Here is a 16,180-nt window from a genome sequence, read left to right on the forward strand (position 1 = left end):
CCGGGTCCGTTTGGATTGATTTTAAAAAGCTGTTTTTAATTTAGTTAGTCTAAAAATAATTTTTGAATATGTTTAAATAGACAATTTTAAAGTATTTTTAGTTTTTTTAAGCACTTTAAAACAAACTATCTCTTTAGTGCTCATGAAAAGTTTTTTTATTTACATTTTTAACCTTTTATTTGTGAATAATAAATTAAATATCTCATTTATATTATTTTATTATATTACTTTTCATTACAATAAGTGTTTTTGACTTTTTTTACCCAAACAAGTTTAAATGCTCTTCTTAGATATAAAAATATTTTTTCAGACATTTTAAAAAATCCGAACTTATACTTATCTTTTTCTGCTACTTAAAAGCACAAACACAAGCCATCCCAAACGGCCCCAAAGTAAAATATCATATTTTTTTTTACATAAAAAAAATATTCTACCAAACTGCTTCTGGTCGTCTAGATGGGTCTTTAGTCTCTAAATCGTGACGGTACACATCTCCTATCAAGAACGTACTACCTAATAAACACTCATTTCACTATATTTTAGTATTCCCAACATGAAATAATTGAGCTTATTCAACCATTGCGACAATACAAAAAAGAAAAAAAGGTAGCAGATTCTAATGACAAAAGAAGTATGCAAAAAAGTATCACATAAATAAGCGTCAATCATGAGTCATCATAAAAGTAAAAAGAAAAAACAAGGAATCGTAGGAAAAAGGGAATTCATCCATTCCCCATTACAACAAAGAAAGAATCTGTGGTCACAATCGTGGATCTACAATTACATACACATATTTGTAAGTCTAATCATAGTGGGCAAACAAAATCACCACTTGTTTCTACATCTTCAATATCAGCATCAACATCCAAATCATCTAGATCCATACTTCCTCCAATGTAACTCCCACCAAGCTTTGGAACCTCAAGAGTTTGTCTTGCCTCTCGTATTATGGACGACGCTTCTTCAATGCTCTGCAGTGGATTATTCACATCATTGCTCTGGTAGCTTCCTCCTTCCATTAGTTCTATAGGCAAGTTCTTTAAGAACCATGGATGGGTTTTGATTTCTGGGATTGTTATTCTCTGCAGATATACAAGTTTAACATAGGAAAAACTGAATTGATATACTATTTTTATTGCATTTCAAATGAGCATTCGGAAATATTCCAATAAGCTTACCTTTTCTGGATTAGCCACAAAAATGTGAGACAAAAGATGTTTGCATTCCACAGAAACGTGGACATAGTCTGGAATTGAGTAATGAACGCTAAGTATCCGCTGCCACGAGATATAAAATCTTAGTTACCGATCCAAAGGGGGGGGGGGAAAAAGGCATCGTTGATATTCATTTTAGTATGGTTTGTCAAAAGAGATGGAGAGAAGATGACAGAATTACTCACGCCAATTGTTTTTCTGAAGTTTCTTGGATCTTCAGGATCCTCAAAAGGATAAGCCCCTACTAACATCACATATAAGGTGACACCACAAGACCAAACATCTGCAACCTATAATTTTCAGGCTTAGAATTCAGAGTAGTAACATGCTTTGAAAGCAACAAGAAGCTAGTATTACAATGATAAAAACAGCTAAAGATTTGGACTTAACCTTCCCATCATATTCTTTTTTAGAGAAGACCTCAGGTGCAATGTAGGCCGGTGTTCCAACAGTAGACTTTGGCTGAGAATGCAGCACAGATGACTGTACAATAACTTTTCGCAGTTAGTAACTCGGAACGTTTCATTAACTTGAAAATCTAACGTGATTCTGAAGTAATCAATTTTTTTTTTTTTTTTTTGAGGATATGAAGTAATCATTTTACGGTTACCTTTGAGTATCCGAAATCACATATCTTCACACGAGGAGCCGTGCTGCCATCTAAGAGAGTGTTTTCAAGCTTAAGATCTCTATGACAAATTTGCTGCAACAAATTATTCCTTATCATTTAATCAGACACCACCCATCATAGCTCATCAGGCACGTCACAAGTCAGATAACTACAAGTGATACTAAAACTTCTTAGTTCTTACCATTGAATGACAATAACTGACTCCTGATATCAGTTGCTGAAAGAAAAACCTGGCCTGGTGAAAAAGAACAAAGTGTATAAGTACGCAAAGAGATGGATTGAAGTTGAACTCCTTATACCATTTTAACGAGACATTCATAAGTTCTAATGCCTTATTCTGCATCATTTATCGAAGAGTTTTCGCGCATTACCTCGTCCTCGCTAAATCTACCAGCATTGCAAATTCTTTCGAAAAGCTCCCCACCCGCAGCATACTCCATCACAATGGCTAGATGAGTCGGCGTTAGCAGGACCTGCCAGAAATTGGTCACAAAACCCACTTGTACTATATATGCTATTCTTAAGATTCTCTAAAAAAAAGAGCAATGGGAAGTTCTAAGCCTGAGTGTTGTCAGAGGAACTTGGGTCTTGAGACACACAAAAACAATTTGTAACAATTTAAGCATACATATTAACTACATCAAAACCCCACTAGATAGTAAGTATATACACTTACGCTGATACAAATATGCCTAGAAGTATTAGTCAACAAACCAAAAAAGAAAAAATGAAACCAAGACATTTAAATTGAACCATTCATAAAATCGGCATAAAGAGAACAAGTTTTAGAATGTTGACATAATTGATTACTAACCTCTTTGAATCTAACAATATTGGGATGCTTTAATGACCTGTGGTTCATGATTTCCCTTTGGACATGTTCATCAATCTGAAACACCCAGAAAGTAAAACAAAATCCTTAAACGAACTAAACCCAGATGAGAAGCAACAAATCAAGTTTCACTTCAAATTTCCCAAAAAAAAAAAAAATTCAAAGAGGATAATTATGTAGAGAAGGAGATGGAGTTGACCTTCTGGCCTCTCTCGATGAACTTAACAGCAAAAAGCTCTCTTGTCCACTTGTCTCTGACCAACCTGGCCACTCCGAAATTCCCTGACCCGATATCTTTCACAATCTCGTATCGCTCCATGTATTACAAAACACCAAAAATTAACACACAAAAAAAACCCCCAAAATCTTTGTGTCTTGTTTCTCACGACAGAACAATCCTGTTCTTCTGCTAGCAACAAGTTTGAAAGTTTGATCAATAAAAGACTATATATATCTGTAAGGCTGTTAGGGATAGGTCGCAGAGAGTACTTGAGTTATTGGGTTATAATCGATAAATTTTGCAAGTCTTTACGGTAGAAACTGGAAAGAGCCACAAAGTTTGACAGTTTGAAGTTTGACTGCACTTAGAGAGAGAGACAGAGACAGAGACAGAGACGCGTGTAAGGGCGAAATGTTGGGCGGTGTGGGAAAAAGTAGAAGGAACATAAATTCTATTTCTCGCACAGCTCGAGGGGGAAAGATTAGAGCCACAAAAGCGAAAATCACTTTTGGCTATATGCCAAACTTATTTAAGCGGCAGGGGATGTTAACCTCCCTAACGATGTCCTTCACGCTTTGTTCGCGCCCAACTATGGCCCTCTTGCATTGATTTTTCCATTTCTTTTCTTTTTTTTTCCCTTCTCTTTATAATAAATAGAAAATGACACTGATCAAATGGATTTGTGGTTTTAGTTACTAATGCTAAATGCAAGTCACAATTTATTTGTTTTTTTTTTGTTATTAGAGTGATAAAAATAGACAATTATATCAGATAAGATAACAGATTTAATTGTGAATTTCAATATAAATAATATGAATGTCTAAATTGTTCTTAGCACAACTCATGACGTCTTTGTGTGTTTCCAGCTGCAACTCTCGCATTGCTCTTTTGAGAATTTTTCCCGAGTCATAACATAGTACTCTATTATGAAGTAAGGAGTTAACTAATATTCAGCTCTTACTATCATCTGAGAGGTGTGAAATCTTTCTATATATGTCAAAGCCGATACCATTGTCTTTACAAAAATAGCACGTGGGCTGTTATCCTAATTCCTATCTTACACCAAATAAACACATATTATGCAAAAAAGTTAACAAAAGTCATGGCCTGCATCAATTTGAGGGCCCATATAGGGAGCTCCCCTAACCACGAGATCCTCTGGCAAGTCTCTTTCCTCAAGCACGACGTAATCTGATCAACAGATTAGACCCAAAAAAAAAAAGAAAAAAAAAAGAAGAAGAAACCAAATTAGTATTTCATCAATAACTTAAGCCGAAAGCAACAACTTGAGACATTTTTTTCTTTGTTGTTTGTAGCAGTACCGGGAAGAGAAGACAAGGGGAAGAGTGAGAAGTAAGTGGAAGGCCTTCCAAGGTCATCAGAGTAGGGTGGCGTGAGAACATCCAAGATGGTACAAGGAGTTAATGCAGTGAAAGAATGAATGTTGCCACCACTTGTTGGATACAAAACGCTTGTCTCGCACGGCGCCCTCATAATGATCTCCTCTCTCACCCTGCTTGCCAATCCCACTTCGTCGCCCACATATATGCGAACATCCCAACAAATAAAGTCATGATCAACAAAAAACAAAAAGAGATTAATTGATAAGAAAGTTTGTGCAAGCAATGAATTCTTACATGTTTTGGACGTGGATGATGAAGTATCTACTTTCAGTACCCAATCATAAGCTTTGACGTAAACTGAACCGTATAAGACTTTGCTGAAAACCGTCATTCCTGGGTGATCATGAAGGGGAAGTGCCCCTCCGGCAGGGAAACAAAAGACACCAATCTGCTCATATACCATAAATTTTTTCTTTATTGTCATCTCACATTTTTAATGTTTATTTTTATTTTTTGATTAGTGTTCGGCAGAGAGAGAGAGAGAGTGTGTGTGTGTATAGTACTATTACTCTATTAGTGTCATTTATGTTCATGAAGCAAACAATATTTTCTACTCACAGAGAAATCATCACATTCATGAATATGGATATAAGTAATTTCAGAAATGCTTTGCACACAAATCTGACCCTTGTTCTCGTTTTGGCTGGAAGATGGAGATCCACATATTCCGAATTCGTCGATCCCAACATCCTTGGCTTCAAATATTCCTGAAAAATTAACAATCAATGATTCAATTTTGAGATGTACGTCCCACCAAAGAAAAAATAGAAACGTAATAAAATTTAATATTAAAAAAAATAAAGAGAGATTCACATATTAGCCAAAAAAAAAACTATATACCGAGGAGATTTTTTAACCATTGGATTTGTTGGAAACTTGGGGGCTCTTTCTGAGAGAAAACCAGACTGCAGGCTTCATACAACGTTTGTATCTTGCTTTTCTCTATTGAACCGTCCATATTGGCTATGCTTAGTGAAAGAAATTCTTCTAACTTAAATAGATTACTACATTTAGATTGATAAAAAGACATGGAATTTTATGATGAGGGAGAGGGAGAGGGGGAGAGAGGAAACAACGTCAACCAAACGGTGGGGTTTGAATTATTTTCCTTACAATGGGCAAATATCTCTAATGTTTTTACACTTGAGGTTTATATTTTTCCAAGTGAAGCGAAACCTTGATTGATGTAAACCACGTAGCGACAACGTTAAATTGTCATACAAAAAAGGACTAACTATGGGCGGAGAATCATAGTAAAGACTAATTAAGTGAAACTAGTTATGATTTTCTCACGGATAAATTTTGCTAGCTTAAGAATTTTTTTTTTTTTAAATGCTATCTAGACTTTATCAAAGTGAAATTTATCGTTTCACATGCGAATAGAATCACCAATTGAAAGTGCAAAGCTGTGTGGGCCCACTAGTCTGTGATTCCATATGACGTAGCAACATCAGAGTGCAGAAAGGGCGACTAGCTGCGGTACTTGAGTTTTAAGTTATCATTTTATCTATTTGAGTTTTTAATTTTAAATTTTTATAATAAAATTTTTTTTAAAAATATCATATTTAATTTTATTTATTATAATAAAAAACTCTTAAAAAATATCACATATCAATTTAAATTGAAAATTAAAATCTGTGAAGTAAACGGAGAATCTCGTTTAATTCGTTGATTTAAATTTTTTATTTGAATTGAAATTTAATTTTATGTGAGAATTTTTTATTATAATAAAAAATTTAAATGTAATTATTTTAAAAAAAAATTTACTGTAACAAAATTTAAATTGTAAATTCAAATCGGTAGATGTCTTTCGTTGTGTTACCCTTTCGTCTAATACATATTGCCAATAGTGTTCAAAAGGCTGCTTTGCGATCACATTTCTAGAGTTTTAAAGAAGCATAATGATTTATAGATAGTATTTAATTTAAAAAAAAATACAGGATAGAGATTGATTATCATAAATAAAATACATTAAAATACCATACAAAGTTCGCTGTGGCCTGTTGGAAAACATGGAAGATAAAATAATAATTTTTGGTGGAATAGTTTCAGACCACAAAATAATCCACAGTTCCACACTTTCTATGGCGCAAGTGGATATTGGAAAACATAGACGCACCCCAAAAAAGAAAAAGAGGGTATCAGTATTTTACTTCACACGTTTCCTTTCTGAATCCCCATGAGCCACATTTTGTTCCCTCATACGTTCGCTTACATTAGTTATGTTCGTTTGAGGAAGAAAATTTCAATGAAGTGTTAAAGTCTAAAGAAGCTTCAACAATCATTTTATCTCTTAATCTATTCATTTTTTTTTTTTTTTGACAAATTCCACAACGTGAGAACTGTGAGAAGTGAGAAAATTTCCACTTGACTCGCCTTTTTATTTTTATGCCATATTCTTCTTAAGTTAATATATAAAAGATAGAAGTGTTGAGCAAAAATCTAGTGCTTAAACGGACATAAATTTTTATGTTATAGAGTCTCTATAATGACAATAAAAAATAAATTAAAAAAACACAAATCGTTATTCTATCTATCCATAAGCATTACTCTAAATTATGTTAATTGAGTTGAGCCGCTCAACAAGCACGATAGCATGGCACGGAAAATTTCAAACTAAGCATGACATGACTTAAAATTATATTGGGTTGGACTAAGCACGATACAAGATGGTTAGGCGTGTCAGGTTCATGATTTTAAGCACATACATCTGTTACCATACAACGCAACGACAAACACATCAAGAGACAAGCATGAGTCAAATGTCATGAATGGTGTCCTAAAAACGTGAAATGTAATATGATATTTATTATTTATTTAATAAAAGAGTTTATTGATTATTTTATGTGCATATATTATTGAATATTTTATGAATATCATTGAAAATTCTGTGATGATTTATATGACTTTAAATATTGTATATAAGTGTTATATATTACAACAAATTTCATTATCAATAGCTTACCAAAAACGCTATTAATCACTACTAATAGCGTTTTATGAACCGCTAGGACATCAGACGCTATTAAAAGTCCTAAAAAAATATAACATTCTGAGAGTGCTATGAAAAACGCTATAGAATTGAGATCTTATAGCATTTTATGCTTATTTTCAGCATTTTATAGCTATTTGACCTTGTTATGGTTCAGATCAATAGTTTTTCTTTCTTATTATCTTCATACTCCTCTAGCTTTTTAAAATTATTATTGAATATTTTACCAATCCTAAAACTAGTACAAACTAACGTTTTATCTACTTTTATTATATTAATATCCTTTTGAATTCATTCAAATAGATGGTGATTCCGAATAACATCTCAGTATTACATCCAAATAGGAACATTCAAATTAAAGCATAAAACATTCAATGTAATAATTGTGAACAGTATCTACAAAGTTGGTAATAAGATGTCTACGACATAAGTCACACCATTTGTCCACAACTTTAACATTCAAAACAAGTAAAGAAAACAGAGGAATAGCTAGAGATATCAAAGTATCCAAATTGTCTAGCTAAATAAAATGGTTAAGTGAATAATCCATCTTTACAAATTGATTTAGCAAAAAAGTCATCTCCACTAGCAAAGCAACTGACTGTCACAGAATTATTCCAACTAATTATAAATTGATTAACTAATGATGCACAAATTAAAAAGATAAACACGTATAAAATATCACTCATTCAATAAGACAATTGTATTTGAAGAGTCCAAAGCAACATATAATTTAGTACCAACAACAAAGCAAAAGCAAAGACCTAATCCTAGATTGCATATCATAATCATAGATTTGAAAACACAGAAAATACCTTTAGTAGAAAGGAGGAGAACCATAATTCTTCATTGCATCCTTCTAATACAGCCAAAAAATTGTCTAATAAGATTATAAAAGTTACAATAATGTATTGAAACCAAAACATATGAATAAAAAACTCACTTGATTTTGCAAAAATAGATAAAAGTATCTCTTTCAGCTCTCTAACATCCTCCTCCATTCGCAAATATTTCTCATATAAAAGAGACAAGTGGTCATCCCATTTTAATAAAATAGAATATTTTATCCTAGTCATTCCGAGACCCATTGCTCTCATATGTCAATTCCGATCAGGACCAAAGTAAGAAAGTAGAATACCATTTAGCATATCAGTTTCATCAGCAATCAGGACCAAAGTAAGAAAGTAGAATACCATTTAGCATATCAGTTTCTTCAGCAGACAATGTTGGATCTTGTTAAGTTTTTTCAATATTTTCCTAAATATTAAACAACTAATCTTGATTAAAATATGCAGCAAATTTTTCAAATTTTTTTTTTATATTAACACACGAGAATAAATAATTATTTAATAAAAATATACTCTTACAGTGACTTCACCAGCAGTTGAATTGATGGGTTCACCATTCTTCTTCTTATGTGCCTTTGTCTAAATAGACACTCAATTAATTATTAGTCTTATTACATAGCTCTAACAACAAAATATGAGCTTCTATTAGATTATGAACCTTACAAAAGCAAAAAGAAATAGAAAAAATAGCAAATATTCCTTACGAGTCATATTGTACAACTCTTACGACAAAATAAAAGTTTCTATTAGAATATGAACCTTACATAAACATAAATAAAAAACCAAAAAAAAAAAATCAAACATTCCTTATCAATCATATTGTACGACTCTAACAACATAATAGGAAATCCAACTACTTGAAATGGTAGTTTAACAAAGTTAACAAACTGAATAAATACTAGTTTCGAAAACTTCAATCTCCTTGTTAGATAAAGAAAAAAATTACAGGGCAAGTCAAATAAATCTCTTAGAAGAAATCAAGATTAAATGAAAATGAACAACTACTCTTGAGATTAAAAAAAAAAAAGAACAACTACCCAAGCGTCAATAATCACATCAATTTTCGTATAAGCAAAACATGCAAAAAGATTAAAAAAAAAAAAAAAAAAAAAGAAGAACTAAACACTAATTTTTTTAATCTCACGACAAACACTCAGTGGAAATAGAACAGGACAAGATAACAAGAAGAAATGTGAAATCAAATGTTGAAAGAAATTAAGGAAAATTTGTAGGAATTTCATATTATAACTCACCCAGTTATGAATGCCCAAGGGAAGAACGACTACCACACCAAAATGGCGAGAGGGGCAATGCCCAAACAATGTCGATGCCCAATAACGGAAGAAATTTATGAGAAAAGTTTGAAATACACAAACATAATGAAGAAACTCGCCAAATTTTGTGCAAAGACACAATGTACAAACAAATTGCAAATCAAAAGCCAAAGAAAATCACGCAATAGTAGACACACTCACCAAAATCTTTGCAAAGATTCTGACGCCCAACGAAACAATCCTGCCCCTCGCCAACCCATTCCGTTCCCGGGGACTTCCGAGCATCCCACATCCGCCTCGCATGACGGCAGCTCTTCCCCCTTGAGATCCAGACACAAGTCAGAAATGACGAGGTCCTCCATCGCAGCAGGTAAAATTGATGTGCCGGATTGGAGACTCATCCTTAATATGTATATTGGCTGATTTGTTGTATTTCATGTTATTGATTTGTTTCTTCCAATTAATCACTTATTCATCAGTGTCTTGTTGTTCGAAGTTGTCATTCCCATCAAACAAACCCATAATTTTACCAAACAACTTCGCTGTGAGGACAAACGTCTTCCTACAAAATAGTTAATGAACAATCCTCCTCTTTAAAGTTGTCCACCATCCACATAATCACGCATATATCGGCGACTATTGTCTTGAACTGACTTTCAAAGATAGCAAACTTAGCACTGGGGAAACTGACACAAACATCAATTGTTGGCTCACTAGTAGTGCTCGTCTGTGTTTTCAATAAACATGCTCATTCGCTTTTGTTAAACTTACAAATTTAACTTCAGAACTTGAGGTGGTATGGAAACTGTAAAAGCTGCTGCTTTTACTAAGCTCTTTCCCTCTCCATAAACGATTAAGCCTCACACTTTTTTTTTTCTAATCGTCCCGTTCTTTTCGCTGATTCGAGTTTAGAATTCAAATTTTACTACAGTAAAAAGCTCTCAGAAATAATTACATTTATTTTTTTTTACTACAGTAAAAAACTCTCACACAACATCACATCTCAACTCGAATTAACGAACCGAACGGGCCTCTCTCTGTTTTGTCCAGAGAAAGAGCTTTTTTTTAATTGGGTTTTACATTATTTTAATATATTTTTCCTGCAGCCATCTCTCTTGTCTCTCACATCATCCATTGTCTCTCACATCATCCCTTATCTCTCACATATACATGTGGCCACTAATCTGACTCTTCCTTCTCTCTTTCTCTTCGTTCAACACATGGCCAATAAAAGCTGCCACTTACAATGTACGAAAGCTAGCACCTACGAATGCTTCTGCAAGGACGTGATGAATCCCACCGTTCATTTCCATCGAACGCCTGAAAATCACTTGCCAGATAAGTCAGGTAAATAGTTGTTGCCGGACTAAAGAGATTTCCTAAATAATAGAGTTTAAAAAAAATTAATTAAGGCCTCGTTCACTTCTCTGAATCGAGTTTAGAATTCGAGTTGAGATGTGATTTTATGTGAGAGCTTTTTACTGTAGCAAAAAAGTTAGATGTGATTGTTTGTGAGAGCTTTTTACTGTAGAAAAACTCGAATTCTAAATTCGAATCAGCGAAGTGAACGGGCCTAAACTTAGGCCTCGTTCATTTCACCGATTTAAGTTTTCAGTTTTAAGTTTCTATAGTAAAAAGCTCTCAAAAAATATCACATTTAATTTTTTTATTATAGTAAAAAATTCTCAAAAAATATCACATCTAAGCTTGAATTGAAAATTCGAATCAAACGAGGCCTTAAAATTTCTAAAAGAAGTGGAACGCCTGCAAGACAGCCCATTAAAATCCTTTGGGTCCATATCTAGACAGTGAAGCCCAAGAAAAGCCCATATAGTAAGGATCCAAGGAGACCAGCCTAGTTAGTGCCCGTGCGTTTAAATTTTTGAAAAAAAAAACATAGAAAAAAGGCGACACCTTTAGCATGATCAAATCAGAACCCCGTGTTTGACAGCTGCCATCTGTACTGTACCGGCCATTGCCAAGCGGAAGACAACGAAAAATAAATTTAAACAACAAAAACAGGAAAAACAAAAAAAAGACAACCCCTAAAAAATAGAGAAAAAAAAAAAAAGAAATCTCCATCAGATCCAACGGCCTACATCGCATCCCCCAAAAATCCCTCCTCTACCCTCGACGCAATTATCGCTCCAGTACGCTCTCCTAAAAAAGCCAACCCCCATTCCCACTTCCCACCTCTCTCTCTCTCCCTCTCAAACCCACCCAGATCTAACCTCACTCTCTCTTTCTCTCTCCTTCTTTCTGTCTCTAACACGCATCTTCGGAGAACAATGGCCTCCGCTCGCGAGGAGAACGTGTACATGGCGAAGCTTGCCGAGCAGGCGGAGCGGTACGAGGAGATGGTGGAGTTCATGGAGAAGGTCTCCACCACCGTGGAGAACGAGGAGCTGACGGTGGAGGAACGGAACCTCCTCTCTGTCGCCTACAAGAACGTGATCGGAGCCCGCCGCGCCTCGTGGCGGATCATCTCCTCCATCGAGCAGAAGGAGGAGAGCCGCGGCAACGAGGACCATGTCACCGTCATCCGCGACTACCGATCCAAGATCGAGACCGAGCTCTCCAACATCTGCGACGGCATCCTCAAGCTCCTCGACACCCGCCTCATCCCTTCCGCCACTTCCGGCGACTCCAAGGTCTTCTACCTCAAGATGAAGGGCGATTACCACCGCTACCTCGCCGAGTTCAAGACCGGATCCGAGCGCAAGGAGGCCGCCGAGAGCACTCTTGCCGCTTACAAAGCCGCTCAGGTATCTCTCTACGCCTCTGCTTTCCCTTGGATTTCTGTTTCTATGTGCTGATTTGTGCCCTTAGATTTGTTATTTATTCGTTCCTATTTGTCAGTTTGCTAGTTTTCCGATCTGATTTCCTGTTTTGCGGTGCGGACCTGTTAGGAATGAGGTTAACATTGTTTCTTTGAAGCTTGATTTTTTGACTGTTGTTAGTTTTGACTTTTTGTTCATTGCCATTTTCTGCAGAAAAATGCGGATCTTTAGATTTTGTTTTCTTTTAAATGTCTCATATTTGCGTCTTATATAAGTAATTATCCTCAATAGTAGCATCAATTGTTGAAGAACATCTAGCAATTCCTGGATTCAAATATTTGCATCGTTACCCTTTGTGACTTGGATCAGAGTTTCGTGATAACACATTTATGTAGGGATAGGTGAACCTCGAGTTAAAGAGAGATATATGAAAATGAACTGGACCTCATTTATTTATGGGTCATTCTAATTTACTTATCGTTTAATTTTATTATTATGTTATTTTTTAAGTTGTGCACATTTCTATGGTATCTTATTCATTTTGGATCCGCAGGATATTGCCAATGCAGAACTGGCACCTACACATCCAATCCGCCTTGGATTAGCTCTGAACTTCTCCGTGTTTTACTATGAGATTCTCAATTCTCCTGACCGCGCCTGCAGCCTTGCTAAACAGGTACTAAAAAGGGGGTTTGTCAAGATTAATTGTCTTGTGTTATTCTAAATTGGTTCAGGCATGTTATTGGTTGGTATTTGAGAAAGAAAAAAAGATCTCTGTTTGATTTAGTTTGTGCTTTGGGTTTGAAATTTGGTAAAGCCCATAGTCATTCTTTTATGCCCAAGCAAGTAATAGAGATAATCCTGCACTGTCCAACTTTGATCTGTTTATTTTATAATCTTACTTCTTGTGATGCTTCTTCATTCAGGCTTTTGACGAAGCAATCGCTGAGTTGGACACCCTGGGCGAGGAGTCATACAAGGACAGCACTTTGATTATGCAACTTCTTCGTGACAACCTCACTCTGTGGACCTCTGACATGCAGGTGTTAGATTGATCCTTCCTTATGTTTGTTTTTTCTTTGGACCCATTTCGGATTGGTGTTGATTCGCATTTGGTTTTTGATTAACAGGATGATGGGGCAGATGAAATTAAAGAAGCCTCTAAGCCTAGCGACGAGCAGCAGTAAGCATAGTCTGCTGCAAAAGATTAGGGTTGATTTTCTCCTCTATATGTTTTTAATAGGAGAAGGCGCTCATTTCTGATTTGGGGTGTTATTCTGAGATTTTAGGCATATTCTTGTCTCTGTCACTGAATGATTGACACACAGTCTTTATTTTCTTTTCCCCCCCGCTTTCTTAATAGTGTTTGCTTTATCAGTTGTGTTTCTTAATGAGCTTTTTTATTGCTTGAAGGTGTTAAAAGCATTTTTATCTTTGTTGGCGTATCAAGCTTAATATCTTGCTGTTTCAACTTTCAAGCATGTATCTTTTCGATGAATGTTTCTACTCCTGGTCCAGTACTTTAATATGCTTATCATCGGACGAGGACCCAATTTGAAAGAAAAAGTTTTGAGTATTCCCCGATACTTCTTTGAAGTTGCATCACGGCCTGCTGAAGTGTGAAGTTTAATTATCAAGGGGTCACGTAGCCTTTTGTGTGATTGTTTCCTCCCAATCAATGACATACCTCGTTTCATAATCTCCTTGTAGACGGAGAAAGTCGTCAGTGAACTTTTACAACTTGAAATTCTGTTTATGTTTATGGGGTCACTGATTGGTGCGAATGTATTCGGTAATATTGATTATGGGAAAAAGAATTTAGGTTTATAACTCTATCTAAGGTGATAAATTCCTATGGCAACTTTCAGGTTTGTTAAGCAAAAGTTTGACAATTGTTATTAATTAACAAATAATTGTATGTATTTTGAATCGGAGGCCTAGGAAAGCATTTTCCAAAGAAGCACGAGTGGCCGGATGACATTTTTCACGTTAATATCTAATTGCACCTCATTGGTTTGACTCCGCTCGTGATTGCTTTCTTTTTATTCTTGTTCTTCTTCCTTTATGCATATGAAAGAACTGATTCGTTGTTAAACGTTTGGCCGGAAGTGGAGATTTTGTTTTTGATATTTTTCTTTAAGATTTAGACCATGTTCATGTGGGAACCCTACATGCTGTACGAGCCTACAATACATTGTACCCCATCTTCTTTCAATGGGCACATCTCTGGTGAAGATTAAAGTGGACCCAGGACCGCAACGGTTGCCTCGTTTGTTTCAATCTCCAGCCACTCAGAGCGTGCTATTTTTTTCTCTACCTTTTTTTTACCCCTTCTTCCCTGGTGGGACGGGCTTCTCTGGAACTGGAAGGGAGAAAATTGTAAGGTATATTTACATTTTTATACTCTGTGTTTTTTAGTTTATTTAAAAAATGTATCTTTAATTTTTAATCTCATTAAATGTATAGATTTAAATTTATACATTTTTAAAGTTAACTCTTAATTTTAAGTATAAAATACCTAAAATAACCTTAAATAAAAATGAAAAAAGAAAAAAGCTAAAAAAAACTTTAAACTTACAATTTTAACTTAAAAAATTCAAAATACCATTGAAATGAGTTTTTTTTTTTTTTTTTGTGTTTTTAATTTTTAATTTTTATAGTGTTAGAAAGTTTTAATTTTATTTTCTCTCTATTTCCTAAGGATAGTTTGGTCATTTAAAGGTTAAAATCAATTATTGACCGAAATAAGAAATAAATTTATATATTTAATTAAATTTGAAGGTATAGATTTTATGAGATAAAAAATTAAAGGTATAGATTTTGAATAAAATTAAAACATAAGTTATAAAAATGTAAATATTCCAAATTATAATAGCAACTTTTATTTTTGTCAATATTATAATGACACTCTTAGTCCTTGACCAAATCCCTTGACCATTCAAATTGATTGAAACCCTTGAAACAGTTGGAAAAAAAAAAAAGTTCGAACAGCTACTAAAATATTCGTAAAATGCAATTAAAAAAGCATGCTTAAAATGAGAATTTCCCCACTAAATATAATACAGTTTAACATATTTCTAAGAGCAAATTAATTGGATTTTTATACATTTTTCGATGATCTTCATAAGGAGTGACAAACCTGTTCACTCTTTCATAACCGAGTCCGAAATTGGTTATCATAAGATATTTGCCCTTAGGGATTCCTAACATAGTACATAGTGAATAAAAAGCAGTTCTTGACCTCCGATTGTTCAATTGACAATGCAAAGTATATCAGAGGCTTTTGGCAACCTTGGAGGTCGCACAATTTTGGGCAATCAATCAGGTAGCAGCAGTGGAGAGAGGAAAAGGAAGAGAACCCATTCAAATACTGCATTATTGCCCTTTCGATATGGTTTGCTCACATTGCAGAAGGCAGAACCTTATTTTTAAAGTTTACCACTGTTGTCAATTAAAGGGGTTTGTGCAACCGTTATCTAACTTCAAGGATTCAATTGCCAAAATGTTCTTCTCAAGGCTATTTTTACTGTAGGACCCCAATCACTACAACATGTTTATAAGCGTTTGGTCTAGAGTTTAAAGCTATTTCTATATATTGCTCTTTTAAAGATGAGGAGTGCTTGATAGTGAGAAGTGCCACGAGACTTTCTTGAAAGTCGAAACGTGGTTAGTCAAAAAAATAAAAAAAAATAAAAAAGAAAAAAAAAACTACTATTTAATCCAACTCTTTTTTTTAATTTTCCTTGAAAAAAAAAAGAGTAAAAAACAACAAAAGGGACAAAAGCACAGTAATCACTTCCTCCCCATTCCCCAGCCCAGGACTCCATTCTATAAAAAATAAAATAACAAAGAAAAACACCATTACCATTCTGGAAGATTTTAGGTGCTTTTTGCAGAATTCATCCCCTTGTGGACGTTGAGTTCCTGTACAATATCAATGAAAACTTCATGGGTTTCAGATCTAAACCACGTGATATTTGTCTAGG

General features: G+C 34.6%; 3 protein-coding genes across 3 annotated transcripts; 1 reads left to right on the forward strand and 2 right to left on the reverse strand.

Moving 5' to 3' along the window:
• Nucleotides 1-632: 632 nt before the first annotated feature.
• Nucleotides 633-3,286, reverse strand: LOC21395936 (serine/threonine-protein kinase SAPK2). Its single transcript, XM_024167103.1, has 9 exons — nt 2,877-3,286; nt 2,660-2,734; nt 2,217-2,318; nt 2,027-2,080; nt 1,825-1,917; nt 1,605-1,697; nt 1,400-1,504; nt 1,179-1,277; nt 633-1,082 (listed from the first exon to the last, which is right to left on the reverse strand). The coding sequence occupies exons 1-9, from the start codon at nt 2,994-2,996 to the stop codon at nt 807-809; spliced, it is 1,017 nt and encodes a 338-aa protein (XP_024022871.1). The 5' UTR covers nt 2,997-3,286; the 3' UTR covers nt 633-806.
• A 593-nt stretch (nt 3,287-3,879) lies between these two features.
• LOC21395937 (plant cysteine oxidase 1) lies at nt 3,880-5,258 on the reverse strand. The gene is made up of 5 exons (XM_024167124.1): nt 5,141-5,258; nt 4,859-5,007; nt 4,535-4,688; nt 4,220-4,426; nt 3,880-4,088 (listed from the first exon to the last, which is right to left on the reverse strand). Exons 1-5 carry the CDS (start codon nt 5,256-5,258, stop codon nt 3,988-3,990), a joined length of 729 nt encoding a protein of 242 aa, XP_024022892.1. The 3' UTR covers nt 3,880-3,987.
• A 6,326-nt stretch (nt 5,259-11,584) lies between these two features.
• On the forward strand, nt 11,585-13,643 carry LOC21395938 (14-3-3-like protein). The gene is made up of 4 exons (XM_010100327.2): nt 11,585-12,179; nt 12,748-12,870; nt 13,121-13,237; nt 13,325-13,643. The coding sequence occupies exons 1-4, from the start codon at nt 11,703-11,705 to the stop codon at nt 13,379-13,381; spliced, it is 774 nt and encodes a 257-aa protein (XP_010098629.1). The 5' UTR covers nt 11,585-11,702; the 3' UTR covers nt 13,382-13,643.
• The last annotated feature ends 2,537 nt before the right edge of the window (nt 13,644-16,180 follow it).

Source organism: Morus notabilis, unplaced genomic scaffold (genome assembly GCF_000414095.1).
Source record: "Morus notabilis unplaced genomic scaffold, ASM41409v2 Scaffold1012, whole genome shotgun sequence".
NCBI classification, from domain to species: Eukaryota; Viridiplantae; Streptophyta; class Magnoliopsida; order Rosales; family Moraceae; genus Morus; species Morus notabilis.

What these genes read in the sequence shown, in the direction of transcription:
- LOC21395938 (XM_010100327.2), top strand. Translation starts at nt 11,703, where the DNA reads ATGGCCTCCGCTCGCGAGGAGAACGTGTACATGGCGAAGCTTGCCGAG. An exon ending in CCGCTTACAAAGCCGCTCAG is followed by an intron (nt 12,180 to 12,747) that starts GTATCTCTCTAC and finishes TTGGATCCGCAG; the next exon opens with GATATTGCCAATGCAGAACT. An exon ending in CCTGCAGCCTTGCTAAACAG is followed by an intron (nt 12,871 to 13,120) that starts GTACTAAAAAGG and finishes TTCTTCATTCAG; the next exon opens with GCTTTTGACGAAGCAATCGC.
- LOC21395936 (XM_024167103.1), bottom strand. Translation starts at nt 2,996, where the DNA reads ATGGAGCGATACGAGATTGTGAAAGATATCGGGTCAGGGAATTTCGGA. An exon ending in GTAGATTTAGCGAGGACGAG is followed by an intron (nt 2,081 to 2,216) that starts GTAATGCGCGAA and finishes CTTTTTCACCAG; the next exon opens with GCCAGGTTTTTCTTTCAGCA. An exon ending in GTGATTTCGGATACTCAAAG is followed by an intron (nt 1,698 to 1,824) that starts GTAACCGTAAAA and finishes GTTATTGTACAG; the next exon opens with TCATCTGTGCTGCATTCTCA.
- LOC21395937 (XM_024167124.1), bottom strand. Translation starts at nt 5,258, where the DNA reads ATGGACGGTTCAATAGAGAAAAGCAAGATACAAACGTTGTATGAAGCC. An exon ending in ATGGTTAAAAAATCTCCTCG is followed by an intron (nt 5,008 to 5,140) that starts GTATATAGTTTT and finishes TTAATTTTTCAG; the next exon opens with GAATATTTGAAGCCAAGGAT. An exon ending in ATCATCCACGTCCAAAACAT is followed by an intron (nt 4,427 to 4,534) that starts GTAAGAATTCAT and finishes TGGGCGACGAAG; the next exon opens with TGGGATTGGCAAGCAGGGTG.